This window comes from Bufo gargarizans, chromosome 4 (assembly GCF_014858855.1).
Source record: "Bufo gargarizans isolate SCDJY-AF-19 chromosome 4, ASM1485885v1, whole genome shotgun sequence".
Classification (NCBI taxonomy): domain Eukaryota; kingdom Metazoa; phylum Chordata; class Amphibia; order Anura; family Bufonidae; genus Bufo; species Bufo gargarizans.
Genome location: NC_058083.1, coordinates 43,576,699 through 43,595,675, shown reverse-complemented (window position 1 = coordinate 43,595,675; position 18,977 = coordinate 43,576,699). Strand labels below are relative to the sequence as shown.

The 18,977-nt window shown below is 44.2% G+C and overlaps 1 protein-coding gene across 1 annotated transcript in view; it reads left to right on the top strand.

Moving 5' to 3' along the window:
• The window catches only part of MSRA (methionine sulfoxide reductase A), a 272,063-nt gene extending 256,937 nt beyond the window's left edge, over window positions 1-15,126 (top strand). The window contains exon 7 of the mRNA XM_044289623.1: window positions 14,523-15,126. Coding sequence (XP_044145558.1) covers window positions 14,523-14,684 — 162 coding nt within the window. The 3' untranslated portion in view covers window positions 14,685-15,126. The remainder of the gene's footprint in view (window positions 1-14,522) is intronic.
• The last annotated feature ends 3,851 nt before the right edge of the window (window positions 15,127-18,977 follow it).

The window sequence follows — 18,977 nt, the reverse complement described above, 5'->3', positions numbered from 1 at the left end:
GTAAGACCAGGGTCCAGGGCCGGAATCTTGCTCCAATACCCTGTACAAATCCGTCTACACCTATGTAGATAATCTTTGAGAGTCCTGTTTAGATCTCCTCCACCAGGTCTCACTCTGTTGACTACAGATGAAAAAGATGGAACATTTTTGAAGATTAACTAGAGATGAAATAGTGTCAAGCTGTCAGCATCAGATTTCTCCTTCGAAGCACCAACACGATACAGTCCCTGAGAAAAGCGTCCAGATGTAATGTGCATTGTTGGTTACACCTCAGTGTCACCGTGTGACATCCACCAGTCCCTGGCAGCACTGTACATCTGCACTGCCATCTGCAAGCCGAGGCGATGAAGACAGAATTTTTTTTTTGCCATAGTGCTTGACAGAACACAGCTTAGCATCTATAGGTTATAGCAATTAATAAAAAAAAAAAATAAAGATTCAATTTCCAAAGAGGTTTTTGCAAGGAATTCTGGGAACTACAATGAGCATTTGCCGAAAATTTCCTCCAATTAATCCTTTTGAATAGCCACGTGCCTCCCATTAGCTGCAGGAATGATTGCCTGAGCCCAGGAAGCGCCTCATGGATCGTCTTTTGTCAAGCACGATGTCACATCGAGCTGGAACCTTAGAGAGGGTGCAGCTTTGTAAGAAGATTACAAAAGTTACTTGGAACAGAAGGGCCTCCAGGCAAAATGCAAGCCATGCCAGAGCCCTTCAGTGGACGGCCGGATGCCAGGCAAGGGACAGGATGGCATATTTGTGACTAATTTATTCAGGAAGCGTTGCCAGCCCGATAAAAACTGGTATAGATTTATAGCCGCTGCTCTGTTATGTCGTATATATAGAGAAGACCTGGTGGCTCAGTGGGTAAAAAGGATCTCCGGGATTTTACATTAATGGGTTATCCCAGGTCTAATGTAAAAAATGAAAATCAGACATCATGTAGTACATGAGAATATCTTTCTATCACATCTAGAACCAGCCGTGTACCTCACATGGATCCAGAGATCTCCACATTCATTGCTCTGCTAGGTTTATATCAAGCGGACAGCTCAATGGGAGTGTCTTTTTTGCAGCAGCTCAGGGGGCGTGTCCATGCTCTCCCTATCACAGCTCAGGAGGCGTGTCTCATCTCTTCCTATCACAACCCAGGAGGCAGTTGAAGGATGAAACTGAGCATGTGCGGCCTTCTTAGTGAGCAGGTCAAAGAAATAAGGAAAAATCAAACAGTAGGTGGCGCTATACAGATACATTTTATTGAATAACTCAATGATTATGCAAAATTTTTAATTACATGCATCTACAAAAGTATTCAGATCTAGATGCTGGTTTGAAAACTGTAGAATATTTTTCGTGGGAGAACCCCTTTAATAGCCTGTACTTGTTACAGCCACCCTCATCACATCCACAGTGTCCCCCGTCATTACCATCCACCGTGCTCTTATTAGGAGTCCAGTGGGTGAGGCTAATCAGTGATTGCCAGCCTTCCCTGGATGACTACATATAGAGATAGCTGTCAGCCACTAATAGGATCGCCTACTGGACTCCTAGTCATAGAAGGGGCAGAGATTTTAGTGAATACAATGCAAGTTATACTGAATCTTTTCCCATAAAACTATATATCATTCTGCTCAGCTCCTCCTGCTCTATAACATGCTGCCGGCAGATCAGACACTATGTCCGTCATGACAAGTTCCCTTTAAATACGTCTGTGTGGCGATTCTGTGTTCTTCTTCGAATTTCTGTCACAACCAGACATCTGAGAAGCTCTGACAGATGCCTTTCAGAACCTCCTCCTTGAGCTTTCTTTGTTTTGGTTTTCAGTTCCTCATCTCGTTAGCCTCTCTCAGCTGTCTTGTAGTTGGACTGATTGCATTCCTTTAAATTCCTCCCCATAATGCATTAGTGTGCGGTTTATACAACTTCCTGGAGTGTGTGTGCATGCTGATCCTATTTCCCAGTCTTCTACAAGATAAGTGCTGTACATTCATTTGTGATTTTCTGTTTGCTGGATCCCAGGTGACCCTGACTCCCTCCGTGTCTAGTGTAGGGAACCGGTGGTCGTGTCCCCTCACTATTGTAGGGTGTTCAGGTGTCATATAGTCGAGGTACGAGGATATGCGATCATCCACCATTGGGGTGTTCGCATAGGCTGAGCAGTCAGGGAGAGTGCCAGGTCTTATGCAGGGGTCTCCCTTTTGTTCCTTAGCTTTGGATCCAGTGAGTCTTATATTCATTTTGCATTGTCTTGTTTCCTGTACACCGTCCGTGACAATTTCATAAACATTCTGAACTGGTGAACCAATTTCTTAGGACTTTGGCTCTAGTATCCACGTGCCTGAGATCAGGAACTAATGTGGTAAACCCCTCTGAGGACAGAGATGAGGATAATGACCACAGTCTATGTACAGAATAACTTAGTCCTACATAAATAATGAATTATACTCTTTTAAAGAGTAGCTGGCGGCAGAATTAACCCTAATCAGACATACTCCCTGTTAGTGTTGATCCTGCTGATTAAAATTATACCCGTCTTGTGAAAATTGGTTGCAGCGTTCCCAAGGAAAAATACTTTTATTCTTCAGTGCACCAAGGGGTGGAGCCTAGCCCCTCTCTGCAGCTCCGTTTTCCCAGTGCTGGCCCCACCCCTCGGTGCAATGAGTACCTCACTTGCTTAAAGAATCATGTTTTCATGGCAACACCACAGCCAATTTTCACAAGACAGGTATCATTTTAATCAGCAGGATCAACCCTACCAGGCAGTATGCCTGGTTTAATAGGCTTGATCCTACTCATAAGGGCACTTTAAGGTCTAGGATTTAGGTAGCAGCCACAAAAAAGTGTGATTCATAGACGCGAAAGAGTCATGCATAGCAATGCTCACAAGGAGGAGGGCCCCCAAGCTACAGTATATCCCAAGTTTCCAAGGCCCGGCAAGGGTCAGGGACCATTGAGCTCCCTTTTATTAAAACCCAAAGGGGTTATTATATATGGTACTTACCCCTCTGCCAGGTTTGGTCTCTGTCACTCCCGGGCAGGCTTGAAAACAACAGCCATCTATGGGGAGGACACGTGACCGCTGCAGCCAGTCACAGGCCACAGTGGTGACCTTCTCCCCTTGCGTCCCGAGAACTGGTCATGTGACGCAAAGGTAGCAGACATGTCCCCTGTCAACAGATGTTTTCAGCGCTGCAGGGAGACGAAGAGTCGGCCTGGGAGTGAGGGACACCAGACCCTAGTTAAGTATGGTCACCACCGTGGGTGATCATACTTAACTAGTTCACTCTGGGAGGTCTGTATTAATCTTGGATAACCCCTTTAAGACTTGCCCACCTGTGCTTCGTCGTTTGTACAGACTGTCGTCCACTTATTCCCCAGAATTCAATGTCAAGGGGCTAAAACTTTGCCGAGGCGTGAGCTAACCTACTGTATAACCAGGCGCACCCCCCGACAACCTCCAGTCCAGAGACAAGTCTTCTCCGTTAGATGTTGGCTGGTTGGCTGTCATTCGGTTCATTCACGCATCTTATGAAGAGCGTACATTTTACTCTCCGGCATGGGGTCGGTGTTCTCCTGATATATGTCCACGTTATCATATTGCATGTGATATTCTCGAGCCGGCATTACAAGTACAGAACATCTGCTTAATTGTCTGAGCTCAAACTGCTTTATTTCAGATTTCCAATTACGCATGGCTGCCACACTAATAATATGTTCCACTTGTGCCGCGGATTTTGCATTAATCCAAACATTGCCTTATTTTATGTTGGGATTTTTAGATGTTATTATTTCTCCGGGGTTTTGATAGATTTCTTTTTTTCTCATAATGTTGAGGCTGAAAAGTACACATGTGAGGCTTTCAGGATACACCAGTCATTTCAGGGCGGCAGATGCCTGGCAAATGGACTCAGTGTTCTTTTCATCCACTAAAATTCTATAGAACGACTAAAAATGTTTATGGCCCTGCTTTGCACTTGAGGATAAGTTAACTTTTTGCCAAATCATGCTGTACTAGCACAAAAGTCCTCAAGGGAGCACAGTCTTATTCTTGTTGTGCTATGAGAAGACCCACCTCATGAGTTTTATTCTCTGCTGATTCATTTCTTTATAGCATTGTGATCTCCATTTTTCTGATACAGAGCTCCAAATGTTCTTGGCAAGGGAAGAATGTTGGCTACCTGCAGCCACCACTAGAGGGAGCCTACATTGTACTATTGTGTTATTGCGTTCAATGCATCCCTCCAGAGGTGGCTGTCAGTAGCTAGAATGTTAGCATTTAAAGGGAATATGTCAGCAGTTTTGATCATTCTAAACTGCTGACAGTGCTACACAATGGGATGGGGAGAGCAGGACAAGCATACGTTTGGGGAGCTCTTATTATCAGTAGTGCTACATAAGTGCCTAGGAGGCAGAGCTTCACCGTGAAGTGCTCTCTGCAATGACCAAGCCCCTCTGAGTGACCGCTACAGCATCTAACCAGGCGACCACTACAGCTGTCACTCAGGGTAGAGGGCAGGGGCTGTCATGAAGATTCATGCAGATAGTACTTCATGTAAAGTTCCGCCTCCTGGACTCTTGCAAGGAGCAGAATCTGGCAGAATAAAAGTTCAAGTTCTCACTTGTACTGATTTGAAAAACTCCACAAAAATGTTTGTCCTGCTCTCCCAAGGCTTTACCTACTGCTGTCAGCAGTATTGCATGGTCAGAACTGCTGACAGACTCCCCTTAAAGAGTTATGCCTACTGTATCTCAGACATTTACGATATATCCACAGGATATGGCATAAATGACTTAGCATCAGGATAGGTCATTAGTATCAGATCGGTGGTGGACTGACGCCAGTCAACAGTTCCGGGCACCTGACCCATCTGTGCTGGAAATCATATCGTCGATATGTAGTGTCCACTGGGAGTTGAGCTGTAGTACCCCAGCTCTGGAAACGACACAGTGGACCGAGTCTTCCATCCACTGAATAGTTTCCGATGCTTCTAACTGCTCTAGACAGCTGTTTGGTTGGGTGCCGTGTGTTGGACCCCCATTAATCTGATATTGATGATCTATCCTGAGGACAGGTAATCAGTATCTAAGTGCTGGAACCCTTTAATTGGAGAAGCCCAAAAATTATAATCAGGATAATAGTTCTTGCCCGTTCAGTTGGATGTTAGCCACGCAGGCTGAGGCCTATCATAAAATCAGATTGATGGCCAAACAGTAGATCCACAGGTAGACCTCAGAGTGGGACTATTACATCTTGATTTAGGGCCACCACAGTATCCTCTTGCCGGGTTCAATAAAGATTTTGAATACCTGCCTTCTCGTATTGCCAATCAGATTGGTACAATCGGTTGTTCGGTGTAAAGGGATGAATACTTTTGCATATTACCTTTTTTATGATAAGAAAGAATCCATCAGTGGGCAAATATGCACATCTTAAGTCATCCAAGGAGGTGGGGGCCTACCAGGCCAGATTTTATCTGATACTGTGTTTCTCCGCATCGTATGTCACAGCTCACCAACCTCCGTTCCGTTCTCGTTAGGCAGCGGGGGCTTTGTTGGAGGACTGTTGGGATTCTGTTTGTTTCCATTCACACATGAAGCAGAACTTGCTAAATTAAGCCCTCGTCCTCCAATGACATTTTTTGTTCCATTATATTTTATATATTTTTTAATCATAAAAAGAAATAAATTTTTCGGGATAAAGACGGCGGAGGTTTCTGAAAGGATCGTTTTTGGGACTCTCATCTGACAATGCAAATGCTTGAAAAGCAAATAATAGCCAGAAAATGATTCATCTGCGAAGCCGTGAAATCCGGAGACGAGAGCGACCAATTAAGTGTTTATTGTGTGTCATTCATACTCCTCACCGAGACATAGAAAACAAATTTACAGATTTCTCCAGGGTCTCCCTGTTTGATTGACTACGAGCTAATGCTCATATCCTGTATGGCTCCCTTGCTGCTCTGCCACCTCTTGAAAAGTGTTATTATTGGTTACTGAGATTTTTTATCTAGGGTTTTTTTTTATTCTTTTAATACAGTAAAGTCAGATAAAGCATGTCTCGATGCTCTCATGGGGCTCTCTATTGAGCTGTGAGCAGCAAAGGAAATTTCAGGTTCTTTTCCTTTCATATTGCTCTTATTATTTTTCCCACCTTTATATCCATTTTCTTATTTTTATAGTTTTTTTTTTTATTTTTTTTTTACTTTATCTGCAACTTCCACCTTTTCTACCGACCAAGATCGTGAAGTGATCCTCAACTTGCCTCATAGATGTCCAGGCAAAGGTGTAGGAATATAAAGAAAAAAAAGAGTCCCAATACGTATGGCAATAGTGTCTCGCAGTGATTCCCAAATGTGAAGTGGGTACAGATCACAGTTCAGACCATGCGTTTTTGAGGGACCGCGCGTTCCCTATCCAGAAGGTTTCACCTCTTTAATCTCGAAGCATCCAATATTTAAGACACAAGCAAGTATATCAGGTCCCACTGTCACGCAAGGTTCCTGTGGGATGTCAGAAAATATGCATATAGTAAAGCAGATCACCAAAAATTCCTTGTGTGGTTGAAGAGGTGAAACCTTCTGGATAGGGAATGCGCGGTCCCTCAAAAACGAAAGGTGTAGGAAAGCACATTTAATTTCTGTGGGGACCATGGTGAAGATGGCCCCATTGAGGTTGGCCTCCATATTGCCCATGGACCTTGCGAACCTGTGTATCCACAAGTACTGTGTTGGACTGAGGTTTCTTGGGCCTAAAAGTGGGAATGGTTCTGAGCACCAGGGCATTTGCAGTCCACTATTGTACACATTAGACATATCAGTAATATCTAATATTATTTCCAGAAGAAATTGATTAACAAATAAGTTCCAGCAGAACTAGCCCATGGACACATTGCTCTTCTTTATGACAAGGTTTGGATAGATAGATAGATAGATAGACGTTATGTCAATGAGGGTGCAACCACTGTGTCAACCAATAGAATTGACTTTGGACCAAACCTAAGGACATTATCCTTGCAGTCCTCTCATATTCACCCTTTATCTCCTGTACGAGAATCTGGACATTGCTGCAGGGGAACCACCGGGCTGCTGCTATCTGGAGTGGTCTCTGTATGATTGACAACTGACCCATGGGGTTCAGAGACACCAGTGCACTGCACAGAGGGATCAGGCAAAACTGTAGTGAGGGAAAGGCCGAGGTCAGGGAAAGTAAAGTACGAGAAATCCAATAAGCAGTCCAAGGTTAGGACAGACAGTGAATGATCAGTGCAGAAGTCAGACACAGGTCAGTTCAGGCAGCGGAGGGTCATAATCCAGGAAACAGGGGAGGTCAGGACAAAGGAACACAACACACTTTTGCAGGCAACTAGTAAGCAGTACAACCTCTTTTTCAAGCAACTTCCTATAGGGGAAGGTAGGGGCATAGATAAGGGGGGGATAGGGGGGTTCAACCCCCCCCCCCCCCCCCAGAGTGTCTGTCCTCCTAACCTGCCAGAGAACGGCCCAGGCGTGCCGCTGCCTGCAATAGTGGCGCGGGCAGTGCGGCACACAGAGAGGTGATGGAGGCTGCAGGGCGGGCAGCATAGGCGTGCGCACGGGGTGTGCCTGGGCACACCCTAATGACACCCCTGTGCTCCGCCTCCTGCACTGCCGCCTGCCAGCCCCGCACTAGTGTCCGACCGGGCCAGCGACCGCACAGATGGTAACTATGACACAAAGACACATACTGTAGACAGTGTATTCAGTCCACCCCCACTGCTCCTGTGCTGTGACTCCGTCTCCCGGAGTCACTTACATAAGGAACGGTGGGTCCATCTTACAATAGGGATACTGTCAGGGACACTGTTCTGGGGGGGGGGGAGATATCTGTGGATGTGGATGATGACTCTTATAATTTGAGAAAGCTGGAAAAAAAAAATCAGGAAAAAAAATTATCTACGGCCCTGGGGGAAGATGACCCAAAAGTGGCCTGAGAATAACTGGTGTAAATTGAGCACTGCACACTGGCCCTTTGAGAGCCATGAGGAGCATGTGCCCTACGGACAAATGGGAGAGCCCTTGCCGGAAGGAAGTAGGCTGCACCTTGCAAGGAAGAATAGGCAGGAGACTCCGGTGGCTGGGGCCTCTATGAGTAAACAGAGGAAGGCCGTCAGGTCCGGGCCACTGGAACAGAAATAGGGATCATGATTAAGAACACTATTGTTCGAAACGCGTAGATCTTTGGGAACAAGTGGGAACCAGTGTCACTGTTTGCTGTACCTACCTGAATATTGGTGATAAATAAAGGTCGGGATTATTCAGAACGTCCATGTCTGGTGCTGGAGCTTTTCTTCTATCTCGTGGATTACTGTTGAGGACTGGCTTGAGTCCGCTCCGTGCACCGCAATACAGGACACGAAGGTGAGCTGGCTGTAGCCTCTCTTATACTAGAAAAAGGGATAGATTAGATAGGTCAGATAGATAGAGCAGATAGATACAGTAGATAGATAAATAGAACAAATAAAGATATAGAGCAGAAAGACAGAGTAGATGGATATGGTAGATAGATAGATACAGTAGAAAGATACATACAGTACATAGATAGTTACAGTAGATAGATGTAAAGATAGATACAGTAGATAGATAGATATGAGGTAGATAGATTGATTGTTTGATTTGAGAAACATTCCCCTTTGGAACTAATGGCAGTCATATCTGTTGTCACTCAACTTTCCCTGAAACAGATTTAGCTGGATAGAATTGTGAGGGTTCTTTGCATTCATAGTGGAGCGCAGGTCCGGCCCCGTGCACCCCGTCAGTGTGTGTAGCACCTGCAGAGAGGGAGATCTTGCAGGAAGACATTTGGCATCCTACATTAAGGTCCATGTGTTACCTGAATCCGTCCAAGAGGAGAGTAGCCGTGATTTGCTTCTTACCTATCTCGTGCACCCAGCAGCTGCTCCTGACAGGTGTTATCTTCCTTTATGGCAGATGGCAACAAAATTAGGATTTTTGGCAGGTCTCCGAGCTGCCTGCACATACAGCGCGTACACAAACACGCACTCAGACGAGCTGTGTGACAGCGCAGCAGACGAAATGTTAATCCGCAAATTCACATTTCAGTTTTAAATGTCTGTGAAGTAATGGGGATTACATTCAACGTCTTGCGGTGTTCAGAGGGCGGCTGTAGGGGGGGGGGGGGGCTGGGGGATAGCAGAACACACAAAACCATCTTAAGGCCAGGGTCTAATGCTTTCAGAGGGTCCCAGCCTGTATAAAGCTACATTAGGGTGTCAGACGTACATGAAAATCCTGGGCACAGTATACTGGGAAGACCAGAAAGCTAAAAGGGTATTTTCGCGGCAGTGGAGTAGCTATGAGTGGGCCAACAATCACTTCGCCTTGGCCAGGGTGCAGAATTAGGGCAGTGAATTGACCCTCTCCCTTGAGCAAAGGAAAGCTGGGGGACCAACCACTGGGACCCCCACAATCACGAAACCAGGAGTCCAGAGTCTTAGCTGTAAATGGAGCAGTGGTGCACACATGACTGCCACGCCATTTACCTCCATGGCACTAATGGAGATCACCAAGTGCTGTACTCAGCAGACCTTTAGAGAATTTAGGACTCTTTTTTTGCCCAGTGAGCTGTGGTACTATTTTGGGGTACAAACAGCTTTTTGTTAATTTTGTATTCAATTTTTTGGGAGGCAAGGTTGACCATAAAACGACAATTCTGGAATTGGGTATTTTTATTCTTTATATTTCGATAGTTTAGTCATTTACAGACACTGCCATACCAATTATGTTATTTTTTTATTTTTTATTTATATATGACAAATGGGGTATTTTAAATTTTTTATATATAGTTTTTTAAATATTAAAATTTGTAAGGGCCCCTACATACTTAAATTAAGTAAAAAAAAAAAGCCATAGGAACTGCTTGGATTTTTTCCAATTCCACTGGCGCTGTTTTTGCAAAACAAATGTGCGGATGCTGTTTTTTATTCACTTTTTTGAAAAAATAAATTCAATGTGTTGCATTTTGAAAAAAAAAAACATAAATTACAAAAAAAAAAAACAACAACAGTGAAAACTTGTACATCCAAAAATGGTCCGGAGCGCTGAGAACAGGGACGCCTGGTGCCACAAAGCCAACTGACTCTGTATTTCCTGTAGATTTTCATGGAGAGTGACAGCTCCTCCTGTAAATGGGGCACTGTACAACTGTGTTTTTGGCATCATTCAAGGACCCAGAAGTCAAAACCCCAAAGACCAGATGTTTTCATCATATCAAGTTGATGTACTGTAAAATTCTCTGGATGTAAAGTGGTCAGGTATATGTTGCGTGTATGGGTTACCTTGAAAGGGTTTTTCAAGATCTGAATACTGATAACCTATCCTCCCGAACCCCAACACCCAGGACCCCCAACATTCAGCTGTTTGAGAAGGCACTGGCCCTCCTGTGAGCTCCGCATCCTTCTCCGTGGTCACCAAGCACAGCGTTGTACATTGTATAGTGGCTTTACTTGGTATTGCAGCTTAGCCCCATTTACTTTTATAGGGCTGAGCTGCTCCTAGGCCATGTGACCGATGAACTTGTCATCACTCAGCCTAGGGAAAGCAGCGAGAAGCTACTGCGAGCGCCGCTGCCTTCACAAATAGCTGATCGTCAGGGGCCCCAGGTGTCAGACCCCCACCGATCAGATACTGATGACCTATCCAGAGAGTAGGTCATCAATATTTACTGTAAGTCTTGGAAAACCCCTTTAAAAAATAACACTCCGTATATAACAGTTGAATTTATGGGCTAATTACAGACCTAGGAAAGAGGTTGTATGAAATTAGAAAAACATGTCTGTTTTCTACCAGAAGCAGAGCCACATTGAACCGGACCATCATGGAATCCCAAACAAAACCTGGACTCATCCCTAAAGACGGTACGGTTCCAGTCCTTGGCAGTCCAGGTTTCTCGTTCACAACACGAGGTAGCTGGCTGTCAATGCAGGTCACAGAATGGACGCCATGAAACCCAAAAAAAATCTGCTAAATGCCTTGAAATGGTCTGGACAGAGACAGGGATGTGTAATGAAAGAGTCACCTGTGTCTGGTTGATGGACAACAAAACGGTGGGGGCTGCTCATGCTTGTCGGCAGATTTTTGGCATGCATGCATGGCCTCTTGTAACCACTGCTCCCAACACCTACTAACAGCTAAGTAAGAACGGCCTATCTGGTGGGTAATTATTCTAAACAACCATACTGCTTCTCTCAGTCCAGTGATGTGCCCCTCTCAAACTGTCAACTGGACAAAATGTCTTCGAGGACATTGTAGAGACATGTCTACCAGTCAACAATCTCTTATCAAGAGGTACACTACCCAAAAGTAGCCTCAGAGAACCTTTTTTTATAGGGCAGTTGGGGAAGCACTTTTATGTCCTCTTGTGGCAACGCCCAGTGTCTAATCAGACTCCACTTGTAATAATTTACGTATCTACCTGAGATACTGAAACTGCAGGACGAGTTTTGCAGCAATCTGACATTTCTATCTGGGTGCGTTATTTTTTGGTCAATGAGTGCACGTTATATTATGCCTTTCAGTGTATTACTGACATGCACACTAACTAGCATTTTGTGTTGGTCTTTACAAATCTGCTCCGTTCCTTTACATCCTTTAAGACACAGTCTCTACCTGTGAAATTTGTTTGCTCTTTAATCCTGAAGAGGACAAATTTTCAAAGCCAACGCCATGAAATAAACATGACATCTGGCTTCCAAATCTGCGCCAAGTAGCTGCTGATCTAAAATTGGCTCCAGGACTCGTCAGATGGGACATTGGACAATGTAGGTCATTCACGGTAGACAAAACCTGAGGTGAATAAAGGTCAATCGTGAGAGTGTATTTACTTCCTCTAAACTGACCCCAAAAGGGGCATCTTAGGTGGAAGTGGCTTCTTTTCTTCCCCCTGCATGTGAATTTGGTAGGCTGGACCTTGGGTCAATGGACACTCATTATCTTGAGATGTTATGCGAACCTCAGTCTTAGTGAAGAGAAGTATTAATGTTCTGGTTACAAAGACGTTCTAGAAAAAAGTGAGTTTCTATAGAAGAAGCCCTTTGGTGTTTCAACAGGACAATGCTCTTGGGCACAAGATAAGGTTCATATAATGGTTGACCTGATTTTGTGTGCTCATGACCCTAGCCAACCCCATCATTCCCCTGTAGTTGAATTAATGCAGTTGACCATATCGAAATTCAGAGTTTGGTGTGAAGCTTTCGCAGAAAAGTGGACGTTGTTTGGGACAAGCCTGACGTTATTGCCCATGGATTTGGAATGAGATGTTGAGAAGCCCATATAGATGTTTGGGTAGCTGCATACTTTTGGCCATGTATTGCATATGTAGTATTCTTTTGTAGACATTAGTATAATTCTTTTATACATGGAAGACCGGGATGGACTTTCTTTGATCAGTTCTGCTGCACGGTCTGTATAATGGACTGTCTATATACATAGTCATGTCTTTCTATGTAAAATGGGTCATTTGAGGCTATACTAAGTATGGCAATTTTATCTAAATGGAGAGCAGTGCAGAGATATATATACTGCCATCTGTCTCGAAATCTGTTAGATGTTTCAAGCACAGCTTCACACAGCCCTAAGGGGCCTGGATTCCAAGTGCTCCAGACCACCAAACCCCCCCTCCTCCTTTTCCCGACAAACATGGCAGAGGCTTGTATTGTGCTGAAAGTCAAGGAATGCAAGACAACAAAAAGATAAAAGGCCACATATATAAAAGAAAATATCAAGTATAGTATCTGCCCCTTTTATTATGATATCCTTAGTTTTCTCATGTAAATCTCACCATGATTTATTAATAATAATCTTTATCAAAATATTGAACAGCGCTGTACAGGAGAGAGGACCCTGCACATAAGAGCTTACACTCTACAGGAGAGAGGTCCTGGCCCATAAGAGCTTACACTCTATAGGAGAGAGGTCCTGGCCCATAAGAGCTTACACTCTACAGGAGAGAGGTCCCTGCCCATAGCAGCTTACACTCTACAGGGGGAGAGGTCCCTGCACATAAAAGATTACACACTACTGGAGAGAGGTCCCTGCACATAAGAGCTTACACTCTACAGGAGAGATGTCCTGGCCCATAACAGCTTACACTCTACAGATGGAGAGGTCCCTGCACATAAGAGATTACACACTATTGGAGAGAGGTCCCTGCACATAAGAGCTTACACACTACTGGAGAGAGGACCCTGCCTATAAGAAGAGAGGACCCTGTACATAAGAGCTTACACTGTACACGAGAGAGGACCCTGCACTAAGAGCTAACACACTACAGGGGGGGGGGGGATCCCTGCCTATAAGAGCTTACACTCTACAGGAGAGAGGACCCTGCACATACGAGCTTTCACTCTACAGGGGGAGAGGTCCCTGCACATAAGAGCTTACACACTACAGGGGAGAGGTCCCTATCTATAACAGCTTACACTCTACAGGAGAGAGGTCCCTGCACATAAGAGCCTACACTCTACAGGAGAGAGGACCCTGACTATAATAGCTTACACTCTACAGGAGAGAGGTCCATGCACATAAGAGCTTACAGTCTACAGGAGGGAGGACCCTGACCATAAAAGGCTTACACTCTACAGGGGAGAGGTCCCTGCACATAAGAGCTCACACTCTACAGGAGAGAGGACCCTGCACTAAGAGCTTACACACTACAGGGGGGAGGTCACTGCCTATAAGAGCTTACACTCTACAGGAGAGAGGTCCCTGCCTAAAGGAGCTTACACTCTACAGGAGAGAGGACCCTGCACATAAGAGCTTACACTCTACAGGAGAGATGACCCTGCACTAAGAGCTTACAGTCTACAGGCGAGATGTCCCTGCCTATAAGAGATTACACACTACAGGGGAGAGGTCCCTGCCTTTAACAGCTTACACTCTACTGGAGGGAGGACCTTGCACATAAGAGCTTACACTCTACAGGAGAGAGGGCCCTGCCCATAAGAACTTACACTCTACAGGGGAGAGTTCCCTGCCCATAAGAGCTTAGACTCTACAGGAGAAAGGTCCCTGTCTATAAGAATTTACACTCTACAGCATAAAGGTCCCTGTCTGTAAAAGCTTACACTCTAAAGGAGAAAGGTCCCTTTATATAAGAGCTTACTGTCTTGTGGTGATAGTACAACTCAGCGTCATTTCCTTTGGCTATCTTGACAAGGTTTCACAAGGCACTGTATACCAGGTGGACAGCAGCACTTCTTGTATGGATTAGCCTGTCCCTTAGAGCCCTTTGCCCCAGGATCGCCAGTAGAGTATGGCCGTTAGACGATGTGAACCTTCTTAAGATGGCCAATGGAAACAATAGAGAGAAGAGTTGCAGAAGGTGCTGTGACTCTTCTGATTAGGTCAACAACAACAAGGAGTGACGAGTCTGCCATAGGTCTCATTCACACTAATATATTTTACGTTTTGTTCTTTTTTGTCTTTAAGAAATATCTTTTGTAATGAAAACCCCAATTTATCTTTCAGGAGTTGACTGCAAATGGATTTGGAAACATCACCACAGAAATCCGTGAAGAAACCAACTTCTACTATGCAGAAGATTATCACCAGCAGTATCTCAGCAAAGTGCCCAATGGCTACTGTGGACTGGGCGGCACTGGAGTCTCCTGCCCAGTCGGCCTTAAATAAATATTAAACTGGATACCCTCCACCCAAATATCTTTAGACTCAGGATGATATTATGATATAGCGTTTTTTGATTATCTCAATCTTTCTTATGCTCTTGGCTTTAATATGCATAGTTTCTGGCATACACCATATAGTACTTGACCATCCTTCCTTTCTTAAGTGAAATATATCACCTTAGGGCAGGGGTGACATGGTAACAATGGTCATGCAGAGTCCTACCTGTACATTTTACTTGTGATGGGACAAACTACTGTTTTTGTCATGGCCATAAAAACCTGTACCACAGTGCAACCCTTGGTGCCCAAACCAGTTAACCCCAATGGGGAAACCATACAGTAGTCTGCATTGTTGGTGTTACCCATCAGATACTTAGCATGCATCTTTGCTTTACCTTTTAGCCAAGCTTTCCTGTCTCATGAGCAAGGAAAACCAATTTGCAAAATTAACCAGTGGCTTCTGTGTTGGGTGCAGTGGGCAATACTGATCTTCTTGGTGATCCCAACCAACTAATATCTTTGTTATCAGTAAGTACCTCCTGATATCATTCTGACACAACAGTAATTTTTGATTGCCCTTTAATGACTATATGAGCAAGCCCCTAATTATGAATGATTATGAGGATGTGAAGGTGAGTCAAGGATGTCTATGACTAGTTCCACCATCCATCTACATCGTCAACCAACTAGTCTGAAATTTGGGGTCCCTTTGGGTAGCCAAGTGTTTCAAACCTAGAATCTCGAAAGTTTTCCTACAGACGGAACAGTTTCCTCCTCGTGGTCCCATATTATTGTATTACTGGTGGTCCTTAGTCTACAACTAACCTACTGCATTAGGCCTCATGCACACGACCGTTGTGTGCATCCGTGGCCGTTGTGCCGTTTTCCTTTTTTTTTTGCGGACCCATTGACTTTCAATTGGTCCGTGGAAAAATCGGAAACTGCACCGTTTGGCAGCCGCATCCGTGATCCGTTTTTCCTGGCCGTGAAAAAAATATGACCTGTCCTATTTTTTTCACGGCCAACGGTTCACGGACCCATTCAAGTCAATGGGTCCGTGAAAATCACGGATGCACACAAGATTGTCATCCGTGTCCGTGATCCGTGTCCGTTTTTTCCTATCATTTCAATGGCAAACTTGACTTAGATTTTTTTTTCATTTTTCATGTCCGTGGATCCTCCAAAAAACAAGGAAGACCCACGGACGAAAAAACGGTCACGGATCACGGACCTACGGACGCCGTTTTTGCGGACCTTAAAAAAAAACGGTCGTGTGCATGAGGCCTTATCGGGATGAAAAAGCAGTCTGTCCTCAACATCTATTCTGCCCCCTGACAATGGATCATCTGCAAATTTTACCCAGCACATGACAGAAAATTACCATGGACTCTTTCCCTTAGTTTTTGTTCACTAAAAAGATGTTGCATTTTTGGTCTCATTTAGCCCCTAATTTAAAGACCGGCCATAAAGACTAAATTTTTTACATCTTCATTAGATCCCTCAGACTTTATTTCAGGTGCTCATGTTTATGGTGTAAAACAAAAAGCTTCATTTCCATATTGTTCTGTAACTGTTGTTTATCGGAGTGTGACATGTCACAGATCAATTTCTGAAAAATAAAAGAAAGCCATTTCATCGGCAAAGTAGAACAGCAAAAGGATCTGTAAAATCCCACTGATAAATAGCTGCGGTTTTATTGCCCTCATTGGCTTCAAGCAATTTGTCGGATTCGTTGACTGAACGGGACTTGGTCAGGTTCCACGTTGGAAAAACAATCCATGCTCTATGCCTGCAGGCTAAGCCAAAAGTAGTCGAGCTGAGCGGGCTGAGGAGTGCACGGCTGGAGCATATGCTGCGGCCTGGCAGATACTTTCTACAACTTTCATGTTGTTCACATCAGTTATTGTCTCGGCATGGATGAATGGATGGTGGAAAGTTATTTATTCCCCGTGTAACAATCAGTTGTACAAATGAATGAGGTTCACATCTCTACATGTCTGCAAAATGTGTTTTCTATTGCAGTTTATAAGAAAAATATATTGTTTGTAGAAAAATTGGGTCTCTGTCAATATGGCCACCATTACAGCTCATTTAGAAGTTGTCACCCAACTTTATTAACAATCTGTTTTGGGGGTTGGAAAGTTGGAATACTAATTGGTAGCTGTAAAAGCCATATAGAGGTGTGTAGGAAGAGAGGGAGCAGAGGCAGCAGTTTCACCAGTGCCCTGGTGCCTGATGGGGTTCAGAGGCCCATCTACCTCATAAGAAGATACCAGGATAGCCCATGGTAGGTGGGGTCCTGTTACAGATCTTGCATTGGGGTCCCATCTGTGACTATTGGTCTCCCCTTGTGTGATATCATAGTATGCATGTAAAGTAGCTCTGTAGGAATAAGAAAGCTGTCCCTCTAGTGCCACCTATTGGGGGTAGTCTCGGTATTAGTAAATGTTTTACTTTTTAACACGACATGTAACGTAGCGATGATATAAGCCAAACCAGAAGTTAAAGAGACCTATCTAAAGACAGCTTTTTGGGGGGGTTTTGCCCCTCATCAGTGCAGAGTACTAGTTGGCTGGGTGAGAGGCATTTAACTCCTCAGATGGCATGGTCATTTGTGACCACAGCTTTTGAGAGGCTTTTCCCCGGGAGCACTGTTCTTCCAGGGCCTGAATGAGTCACCCGTGAGGTGGAGTCATTTGTTTGTGGTAGTAGCCTGGATTCTGCTAAAGGCTCCCAGTCTTACCAAATTGATGTTCCTATGGAGCCTAAGGGTTCTATAGGAACATAAAAAAATCTCCCATAGGCTGCAGTGGTAATTCATTGCAGTCTATGGGACAAGTGATGTAACGATTGCTTGTTCAAGTCCCCTAAGGGGACTTAATATCAGTGGGAAAAATAAAAAGTAATTATAATAAAGATGATTTGCACCACCGCATCTCAAAACACTCATACTTAAATAATCTAAACATATTTATTATGTGCGGTGAACTCCGTAACAGGAAATTAAAATAAAAGATTTACCTCTTTTTCGGCACTTCACCTCCCCAAAAAAATTACGAAAAAGTGATCGAAGTTCATACACACTCCATGGTATCAATAAAAGCTACAGATCGCCCTGCAAAAAAAATCAGCCCCTACACAGCTCCGTAAACATAAATATAAAAAAGTCATGGGGGTCAGATGGTGATGCAAAGAAAAAATAAATTTTTTCCTAATTGTATTTTTATTGTTAAAACACAAGAAAACCTGTACGAGTGTGATATCGCTGTAATTGTACTGACCCAGAAAATAAAGAAAACAGGTCACTTTTACCACATAGGGAACACCGTAAAAATGAAACCAATAAAACTATCGCGGAATTGCATTTTTTTCCAATTCCACCCATTTGGAATTTTTTTCCAGCTTCCCACTACATCATATGTAATATTAAATGCTGCCAATAGAAAGTAAGACTTGTCCCACAAAAAAACAAGCCATCATATGGCAATGGGAACAGAAAAAATATGGCTCTAGAAAGACAGGGAGTAAAAAACGGAGAATTACAAGGTCTTGAAGGGGTTAATAATATAAGGTTTGGGCCCTGAAAATAATTTCTTCTAGTCCGACACAGGTGGGAGTAAAGGGTATCCTTGTGAAGACCACCAAGTTGGCTGCATACATTGGAAACCCAAATCACTGATCATTTTAAGCCCCATCCCTTTCTGTTTGGAAACACCCTAAATTTGCCAGAATTTCCTGTTTCTATTCAAATTAGCACAGACCCCACCCATTTTCTGGTCTAGTCAACGGACAGTCCTAATATCCGCGGTGTTCGCAAGTAGGACATATGTTGGAAATGTGGCTGCTGTCTGTCACATGTCTACAGAATTATGACTTCCTGACTTGCTTACAGAACAACTCCCTAATTATTTTTAAGGATGTTGTTACTCACCTCACCTGGTTCCATCGCTGCATCCAGGCAAGCAGCTGGGGCTCCCCTCCAGATGGCCACATCCGGTTGCTAATCAAGTGGGCGCTTCTCCTCTTGCTCCAGATACCATCTTCCTCCACATCCTCCTACGCTGGTTGCACAGTGGCGTCGGGATGACGTCAGGCCTTGTAGCCTGTTTAAAGGGAAATCGCCCTGCCCTGCTTTGCCTGGTAATTGAGGTAGATTCCTTCCAGGCATTTGTTGTGTGCAATGCTTGTCTTGGTATTGATCCTGATCCTGACCTTGGTATAGCTTCTGACCTTGCTTAAGCCTTATCCTTGCCTGATACCTGTAGTTCTACTCCTGGTTCTGATCCTTGGCTACATT